Source organism: Colias philodice, chromosome 2 (assembly GCF_061535455.1).
Source record: "Colias philodice isolate Cphi_HAF_F1 chromosome 2, ilColPhil1 Martin Lab GWU primary, whole genome shotgun sequence".
Lineage (NCBI taxonomy): Eukaryota > Metazoa > Arthropoda > Insecta > Lepidoptera > Pieridae > Colias > Colias philodice.
In genome coordinates this window covers 12,867,500-12,877,422 of record NC_143087.1, presented here as the reverse complement: position 1 = coordinate 12,877,422, position 9,923 = coordinate 12,867,500, and the positions used below count along the sequence as shown (strand labels likewise).

At 34.0% G+C, this 9,923-nt stretch overlaps 2 protein-coding genes across 2 annotated transcripts; one reads left to right on the top strand and one right to left on the bottom strand.

The window, feature by feature from the left end:
* Positions 1–383: 383 nt before the first annotated feature.
* LOC149490888 (uncharacterized) lies at positions 384–2,197 on the bottom strand. Its single transcript, XM_089709960.1, has 2 exons — positions 2,164–2,197; positions 384–1,201 (listed from the first exon to the last, which is right to left on the bottom strand). Exons 1-2 carry the CDS (start codon positions 2,195–2,197, stop codon positions 384–386), a joined length of 852 nt encoding a protein of 283 aa, XP_089566086.1.
* A 2,369-nt stretch (positions 2,198–4,566) lies between these two features.
* Positions 4,567–9,507, top strand: LOC149490887 (sodium/potassium-transporting ATPase subunit beta-2-like). Its single transcript, XM_089711351.1, has 6 exons — positions 4,567–4,634; positions 4,906–5,084; positions 7,315–7,569; positions 7,871–8,163; positions 8,551–8,719; positions 9,317–9,507. Exons 2-6 carry the CDS (start codon positions 4,925–4,927, stop codon positions 9,418–9,420), a joined length of 981 nt encoding a protein of 326 aa, XP_089567477.1. The 5' UTR covers positions 4,567–4,634; positions 4,906–4,924; the 3' UTR covers positions 9,421–9,507.
* The last annotated feature ends 416 nt before the right edge of the window (positions 9,508–9,923 follow it).

Here is a 9,923-nt window from a genome sequence, read left to right as displayed (position 1 = left end):
AAAAATAATTCTTACTGAAATTATATTTTATACGATTTTGTACAAATAATTATGAAAGATATCTAGATAGGTATTTTATTAGTGTGAAATGGCTTCGGAGAACTTTTTAAATATTTTTTAAGTCTTACAGTAATTATGTATGCAGCCATAACTCTTTTTTTATTGTGTAGGAAATTAAAAATCAAATATAAAGCTATAAATTTATTCAAATACAATACGCTCTACAATACAATAGATTTCAAATACGCCTGAAATATTTCTCTTAGCTCCAGTTAACAAAATACATTCCACTATTTTATTTCACCAGGCGCTAAAAAATGCAAAATCAACTCCAGTGAAGTTAAGTTCTTTGTCAACTTGAATGGAGTTAGATAACAGACATATTACATATTAAGTCTAGCCTGCTGCATTGGATCTCCTGCTTTTTCTACTTTATCTGGGAGTGGTGCATCACTCAATACATCAGATTGTGGTTTGGTCCACGCCTGACAAACGCAAGTAGGGCCTTGTCCCTGGTTATTAGGTACTAGGAAACCTTGTCCATTAATGGTTCCACTTTCGTTGCCCTGGTAATGTCCAGAACTGCCCTGATACTGTCCATTACCCTGGTACTGCCCTGTGCTGCCCTGGTAATGACCATTGTTGCCCTGGTACTGACCAGATCCTTGGTATTGCCCATTTCCTTGATACTGTCCTGTACTTCCTTGCTGACTTACAGCTTGTGTCGTACCATAATATTGGCCATTCTGCCCGGACACAGTTTGAGCAACGTTGGTCACTTGACCAAACTGATTTGGTGTGTTTTGGTAAACGATCTGGTACTGCTGGTTTTGACCTTGCGTGCTAAAACCCTGGCTAGGTGCAGAGAATCCTTGGTAATTGTTGTTTTGGGCAAAATTTCCAGCTTGATTGTATCCGTTCTGATAGTTATATTGGCCCTGTCCGTTGAATTGTCCTTGATACTGAGTTTGGGAGTTGAAACCGTTTTGGAAATTCCCGTTTTGATAATTCGCTTGGGAGTTCCATTGTTGTGGATATTGCGGGTAGTTTTGATATTGGTTCTGTTGCGGCTTGTTCTTGTGGCTCTGTACGATGTCAATGACCCCGTTGATGATTTTCTCAGCCTGCGGCTTGAGAAGTCCTCCTGTTCTTAGATCTTTCGTTGTTGCTGTCGCGGTGACGTCACGAAGGGCTATGAAGGCTATGATCTGAAACAAAGACGTTGATATAAACATGAATATAGTAATAGGTAGACATGGGTTTTATAATCAAAACCGATGAAATCTACAGATATTTAGAAAAAGTTACGATTATATTATGTAGTGACCATTCACTCAATATCGTATTAGGATCGGAATGTTTTTTGCGACCTAAATTGTACTTTGTAGCTTAGTTGCAAGAATCGCTATTGAATTAGTTATTGCGCGTCTTGATGCTTCTCTAGGTATCATTGATTATTTTGTGGCTAAAACTGCACAACATCATTTATAATGATTTTTGCAAAGGCAAAATTAATCGTCTCTTTAATTAATTGTCTTTGATAAACGATTTTAAAATAGGTATTCTTATTATGCATCTATAGAAATTCAATTATGTTAATTATTTTGCCATGTCGACTTGATACAAAAATTTTAAGTTAAACACAATATACACTTCATTCATAACCAAAAATCATGCATTGTAGTGAATAGTACTATGCTATAGTTTTACTATACTATACTATATTTTATTTATTTAATATTTAAATACATAAAATATACAGAACATCTATATGAATTAAATATTATTTGTGTCACGACTCCACTCGTGTGGACTGCTCTTCAAGCCGTAATACTGACCTAGCACACCATTTTTTATTGAAATATAGGTAACATTTGTTGTAAATTTACTTCATTTCACAAAATTAAATAAATATAAAAATATTGGGTTAAAAAAGTATTGTACAACAACACATATCAAACGAGAATGAAACTGTAAGTAAATACAAAATTTCCTGAACAGTTTTTTTGTAGTCTTTCTCCGTAAAGAAAGATTGTATGGTTAAAATCATATAACACCACAAATAAAATGCAAAACCATATTTATAATGCCATATGTTTATCCTCATATTATATTATTTTAAGGATTTTGTTTTTTTGATCAAGTATAGGAAAATAAAAAAACTTACAATAAAAGAAATGCTGTACTTCACTTCCATGTTGGTTGACTGAAAGCTCCAAAGTTGCCGAAAAGTTCCAAGGACAAGCTTTTATATGCAACTCAGCGGCAAGATAGAGCCTGTGTCTCGCTGTAAAATCATTTATAGGGCTGCCAAAGATGCAAAATAAAATTAAATTTGGCATGTATGTTCAATAGGTAATAATTAGTGATTAGTTAAAAATAATATGAATTAAAAGATATTCATATATTAATTAAAGTATTGGTGTGTAATAACTTATCTTTTAAAATTACAAAACAGTGTGAGTTACTAATATATTTATGTATTTAGATTTAGATTTATTTTGTTCAAAGTCAGTTCTGCATCTGTATTTTAAAATTAATATTATAATATAATTTAGTTAAAATAACTATTCTAATACTTTTTTAATAAAATAACATACATGAATGATATTGTCGCATATGCATTACCTACAAACTAAAAGCGTCTCAATCGACATTTATATTCTAAAAAAAAAGTCATCGAGGTACAACCCTAATGCAATTACAAGAGGTTCCGTAGTAGTGAGTGATGTGTACAAGTGATCGAGGAGGCGGTGCGCGAAATATCTCACCCTGTGGCCTACAGTCCCGCTATATGAGTGTAGTGTTGCGCTGTTGATTTATCGATATCCGATACATTTTATTTATAAAAAATGAAGAAAATGACAAAATATTTTTTGTTAACAATCGGCAAAGTAAGTCGTCAAACTCTTAGAGTATATTGTGTAGAGCTTATCTATTCACCTATAAATAGTAAATAGAAAAGAATCACTTAAACATTTATGATACATAATTGTATTTAAAGTAAGAGCAGTAAATTTGATCATTCAAATCACTGAATGATTCGATTACAAATATAATTAACAAACAAAAAAATGCAAATAAATATTCATACTTGCACATTTATAATACGAATGCGTTAAATGCTTATTTTTTCTGAGTAGCGAAATTACCGTATCGATAAAATTTAATCGACAGTACCCACCACTAGCCACTGATTGACGCTCAGCCGAAGGCAATCCCTGCGCGTATTTTTTATTCCATTACAATAAAAGATGTTGGATCATTGTCGAATGTCGAATAACGATTTATTAAGTTAACCCCGTTCCGATTCGCGGAAGCTGATTTGTGCGTTCATGTAATTTGATTTTAAGATTGGTTTGTAATGAGGATAAGATTAAATAAAATATAAAACAGGTTACAAATTGGCAGCAGATTGAATTGGCGTGTGATATCAATACTAATTATGAAGGGCGTACTAATTTTTTACCGATTTTTAAAATGGTGATTCACCGGTTGTAATTTTTATTAATGTTATCTCAGGACTTAACCATATTTTAAAATTTATCTATACTTAACGTGATACTAAAATAGTTGATCATCGAAGTAATCAAAAACATATCCAAATGTACTTTTCTCATAGTAGGTATACGAACTTATATCTATTGTTTTTCTTTAAGAGAGCGTGCTCTACCACAAATTGAATTATGTACGATCATACGGTTGAAGAAAGAATCAGGCTGTTCTGTTGTGTAATCCTTAGAAATATAATTTATTTTGACTTGTAAATACTTTCGATCATCTTTAGTAAATATTTATAAACAAACTATCTGTCCCGGCAAACGTTGTTCTGCCTTACTCTTATCACAGGGGTATGAAAAATAGATGTTGGCACACAAAATTTTATGAGAATCGTTTCGGAGTAGTTTGATTAACAAATTAACAATCGTGTCACAATTCACAACACGAGAATTTTATATACATATAGATGTTCTTAAATAATTTATTTCTGAAATTCCTTGCCCATTTTTTTCAATCTTGCAGTTAAATCGCAGAGAATGTCACGGGATGTGCCTACTCAGACCATTCAGCGTGCGAGGTAAAGATAATTAAAGGGAATCTGAAACTATTAGGAGTCACCTCCCGCTAATAGTTAGCCCTGATGCCGCCAGGGGGACAGAGACGGTGTTATGCAGTAGTGAGACAGTGTAAAATATACGCAAAAACAAAATTTAACGGACGTACGGAAAATAATACTAGAATCATGTAATTATACAACTATTATCATTTATCAGGCAGTAGAAGAGAAGAAATTAAATTAAATGTGTATTATCATTGGTAAATTATTTTCCATAGCTTTTATACAAAACGACAGATTGTTTTACAGATGGTTTTTGTATTTACAGAAGAACCTATGCAAAATGCGCCAACACCACAGTTTTCGTAAGGGCATAGAATACCTATTTTTCCTGCAATCAGAATAACAGCTTCCCTTCAATCATCCATAACAAAATAAAGGAATAAATCATGAAATACACGCGACATGATGTCACTGCATGAAGCCATCCCATTATCCTGCGTCGGTGTACGAATGCGCGGGCGCATTTGCCGCGGCCCGTGTGCACTGTGGACCGCGTCTGTCTCGCTGATACTACGTAAGTCCAAATATTTCCACTTGTTTTTTTTCTTTAGATATTGAGTTTGCACGATTTTTTTGTATACCGTAGTTGGTTTAGGAACTAATGGTTTACCTGATGGTGAGCTATCACCACCCATGCAAATTTGCAATCCTAAAATATGCAACTCTAAAGATACTATCGAATAAGTAAAAATAAACTTTAATGTGTATGAAATATAATAAGTAGAGGCATGATAACTTCAACGGTTGTACAACACAATTTAATACCATCTAATTTTTTGAAACAGTTGGTTAAAAACATCCAAAATGACGGTCAAAAAGCGCCCGTCTGACCTGACCAGCTTGGAGCGGTTCAACCTTTACTACCGGGAGAAGGAACCGCCGCTCACCAAGAGTCAGCTGATGAAGAGGTTCATATGGAACCCGAAGACGAGGCAGTTCTGCGGCCGCACGGGGGCTAGCTGGTGTAAGTATTTGTGATGTAAGGTATTGTACATTGTGACAGAAATGTATAGAACCATATAATATAACAGTATATAACGATAGGTATTGTAATTTGTAAAAGAATTGTACAGATATAGAATACAATGCATTGTGCCTCTTTGATAATTCCGCTAACAAATTCGCAATTTGCGAAATGTGGACACGAATATACCCTAAATATCATATTATTAACAATTTTATTGCTGAGCTTTTTTTTTAAACAAAAAAAATTACCTTCCTTGATTACTATAAACAAGGAAGGATTATCGTCAATCAATTATAATATTTTCAAATATTTTGCTACAGGCAGAAAATATATCAAACACATTAAAATTATTATTCATATGTGCAAGTTTATTGAACGATTTTTTGCAATCATCGTTGAAGATTGTTTAAAATTAATTAGATTTTTTACTTAATTTTTACAATCCAATAAATTGTCAATAAAAAATAGAAATTCTACTTATAAAAGGTGCTATTTGCTGCAATGAATTTGAATTAAATATTTACATTAGGATAGCTATCATGATAAGAAAATTTCCAAGCCAATCATTTTAGCCAAAATAGGACTATTGAGATCATCTCCTATTCTTTATACTACTTAACTTTCATCCTTTACCATATTACAAAATCGAAACATTTATAGATTACTAGGTTTCCGCCCGCGGCTTCGCCCGCGCAGTCAAAGAAAAACCCGCATAGTTCCCGTTCCCATGGGATTTCCGGGATTGCGTCATTTTCCCGGGATAAAAAGTAGCCTATGTCCTTTCTCGGGTATCAAAATATCTCCATACCAAATTTCATGAAAATTGGTTCAGTAGTTTAGGCGTGATTGAGTAACAGACAGACAGACAGAGTTACTTTCGCATTTATAATATTAAGTATGGATTGCATTGCACATAGTTTTACAATTGATCGAAATAATTTTTATCATAGCAAAAATCACGTAGTCAAACGGCACACACAAGGGAATTCCTTTACACCCAGACTCGAAAAAATTACCCAATTTCATAGACATCGAAACATATGTTAAAATCTTGAGTCATAATCTCAAAAACCCGTGGTCCATTAGTAAAAGAGCAGCCAAGGTCCACAAGACGCCCCCGGGCGGAAGCGTCGCGGCGAATTGGTCTCATTGTCACATCCTGCCGCACCGGCCACTGGACCGTTGTGATGTTCTATAGCTATAGTACAACTTCTAGTTTTAGCATCTATAGTTCTTCTGTAGTATTGATTTAGTTTTTGAAGTCTTGGGTTTGGGGATGTGACCCTTGGCTAAAAACTTTATGACGTGAAATACGTTGGTACTCTACAGATCTCTCTGTATCCAGTGATAAGTGTAATTTGGAAAAATAACTATGTAGGTATGAATTGTAAAGAAAACCACTCAGAAATTTTGAGATGCTAAAAATCCTTGTCACATTAACAGGGAAAGTGAAGATTAAACTATGTGTAGGTATCATTTACACCATACGATATGCGTAACCTTTTGTCCATCTTCATTCCATTTCATTCACATTTATTTTTTCAATTGTCAGTCTATGTATTCTTTATCCAGATATTTCAGATTTACATGACTAGTAAGTCTGAACTCTAAACAAAAGTTCGTACTTTGACTTGACTCTACATAATATTATTCGGCTCTTGCTAATCAAATTCGGCCTAAACCAGATATAATAACCCCACATAATGTAAGTTAAACGTCTGCATCCTTACAATTTCGCCGGACTAGCAATGATGTCACAATAAAGGATTTAATACCACTTGGACCAAGTATGATATTTATTAACATAGTTTAGTTTATATGGGATAGTATAACTTTTTGTAACAGAGAATAAAACTAGTTTATGAGGAACTCTCTCTAGAAGAAACCCAATACAAACACATTTTGTTAACAAAACTTAGCTAACTATGACATAGTGTATCAAGGACCCTAACCTTAAGTTTAAGATGTAGTGTATTTGATGCTTTTGTTAATTTATTTACATCAATTTCTTCCGGTTAATTATCAGCTGACATTTGTTTATGCTACCAACCATCAAAATAGAATTTTCAATTTGATTTATTTATAACCTTATTAAATCTAATTTCGAAGGTAGTAAAAACCTTTTTACAAATTATAACAACTATTGAATCAAAAAATTACGACCAGTCACCAGGCTTATAAGCACTTAATTAATGAACCCATGTCTCAAAAATCACATTATTTGCAGCAAAAATCGCGTTATTCTACTTCATATTCTACGCGGCACTCGCGCTCCTTGTAGTCATATGTATGTGGACATTCCTCCAAATGCTGGATGCGCGACAACCGCGCTGGCAGCTAGAGAGCTCCATCATCGGCACCAACCCGGGGCTAGGGTTCCGCCCCACCCCGCCTGAGGTCGCTAGTAGCGTGATCTGGTACAGAGGCAACGATCCGGGCAGTTATCAGCTCTGGGTTAACGAGCTGTCCACGTTTTTGAAAGGTTAGTTTAGATGCAAATTTTCATCATTACTTTTAAAGTTTTAACATAAGGTTTAGAATGCAGGTGGAATGCAGCAGATGCGATTAAAATTTTGTAACATTTTTTATTAATTGTTGATGGTGGGAAGATAAGTGCATAGTGACATCTCGAATTTAAATTGTGGGATAAGTTAATTTATTAATAAAATCAATTAATAAATTATTGTACACTGCTGCATATCCAAAAGACATTTTATATTTCCTAGAACTATTACCCCGACCATAAAGAATCTGAATGAAATTGTATGTTTAACCCTTCGCAGCCTACAAACGCGACGGTAAGAAGACAATCGCGGGTCAAAATATCCACAACTGTGACTTCAAACTACCGCCACCTGCCGGCAAAGTCTGTGACGTAGACATTAGTGCTTGGGGCCCTTGTGTGGAAGATAATAACTTCGCATACCATAAGTCTACACCCTGTGTATTCCTGAAGTTAAACAAAATATATGGCTGGAAACCCGCTTTCTATGACAGCGCGGATACGTTGCCTGAAGCCATGCCAGATGACTTGAAGGACCATATTCGGAACATGACTGCGTATGATAAAAATTATGTGAGTTTTATTTTATTTAAAGCTATTTTTGGTTTAATTAATAATAATGTTCATCAAATGAAGTCTCATTAGCGATGTTTTTAATCCCCAATATAGAGCAGTCTATTCAGGTTAATCACGTGTAAATCTATAGCAGCGTTTTACCGTCATAATACCAATTTCAGTTCCATGATTTCTAGGTTGTTTCTTATGTAGGTAAGCTTTCGAATAAATATTAAGTTTTTTTTGGACAGTTCAATTTTCGCAAAATTTTTCTCTTTAAACCCATATTAAATATTTTATTAAATTACCGCACCGAAAAAATACGTGTGTAATTAATAAACACTATTAAAAAAACACATCTTGGAATAAAAAAAGCGAACTAATAAACTATTCTTTCGATTCTAGCTGAACATGGTATGGGTATCATGCCAGGGTGAGAACCCGGCTGACAGAGAGAACATTGGTCCCATACAATACTTACCGTACAGAGGGTTCCCGGGATATTACTTCCCGTATACCAACCAAGAGGGATATCTTAGTCCACTGGTGGCTGTGCATTTACAAAGGCCTAGGAGTAAGTTTGTTGTTTGATAATTAATTTTCTATTATTTGTGACTTTTTCTCTCTGTATGAATATTGTGTAAAGAACTATAAATTTGACTATTTTTTTTTTTGTCCAATGTCTTACTGTTTATACATATGTATTTGCATGATATTTTAATTATAACTTTCTTGTTCTTCTTCTCATGGTAATGACTCCTCCCAAGAGAGTAACAAATTTAAAATTTACGAATTAAAGCATATTTCCTATTTTTTTTTTTTTTATGAAAAGTCCGTTTCCATACAGTTCATAGTGAGATAAAAATCGCAGCTTGCCTTTTATCATGTTAATACGTTACACGCTATAATAATAAATCCGCAGTTCTATTTAATGCTTTCATTCCACATTATATTGTTTTATATTTATATACTTACTAGCTTTCTGCCCGTGGCTTCGCTCGCTTTGTCTAAAAGTTAATAAATTATATACTAAAACCTTTCTCTTGAATCGCTCTCATCAAAAAAACGCATCAAATTCCGTTGCGTAGTTTTAAAGATTTAAGCATACATAGGGACAGATAAAGCGACTTTGTACCCAGTTAGTCATATTATTAAAAGTATTTTTTTTCAGCTGGTATGTTAATCAACATAGAATGCAGAGCCTGGGCCCACAACATAAAATACGACAGAGCGGAAGGCATGGGATCCGTACACATTGAGGTCATGGTCGAATAGACCCTGTACCACGGGTATAGACCAAAGAGTAGTATAGGGTTAATGTGAGAGTATTTAAAGTGTACATGGAATAAAATATTGAATGTTTTTTGTGTTTTACTTCTATCCTTCCTTATAAGATTTATGATACTTTGGGTATTAACTTATTACCAGCTGTGCCCCGCAGTGCTCCTGTTAGTGATGACCGTGATGATATAATATAGTATATATGGCAGATACGATCGGCCAAACAAATATTACATTAAAAGAAATAGTTTTGTGAAAGTCTTACATGACTATAACATAACAGTCACGATTCAAGTTTCTGTTTGTATATATGTATTCTAACTTTTGGAGATTAACACGAGACAAATATTAATCTAAATACCTAGGTACTTTAACCAGGTTACCAGACCTAGTTATTAAACATAAAACCTATATATTAGGTATAGTGTATGAGTAGGTAATGTTCGTGTACTTATACTAAGTAGGGTATAATCGCAATACTAACGTGATTACGGTAC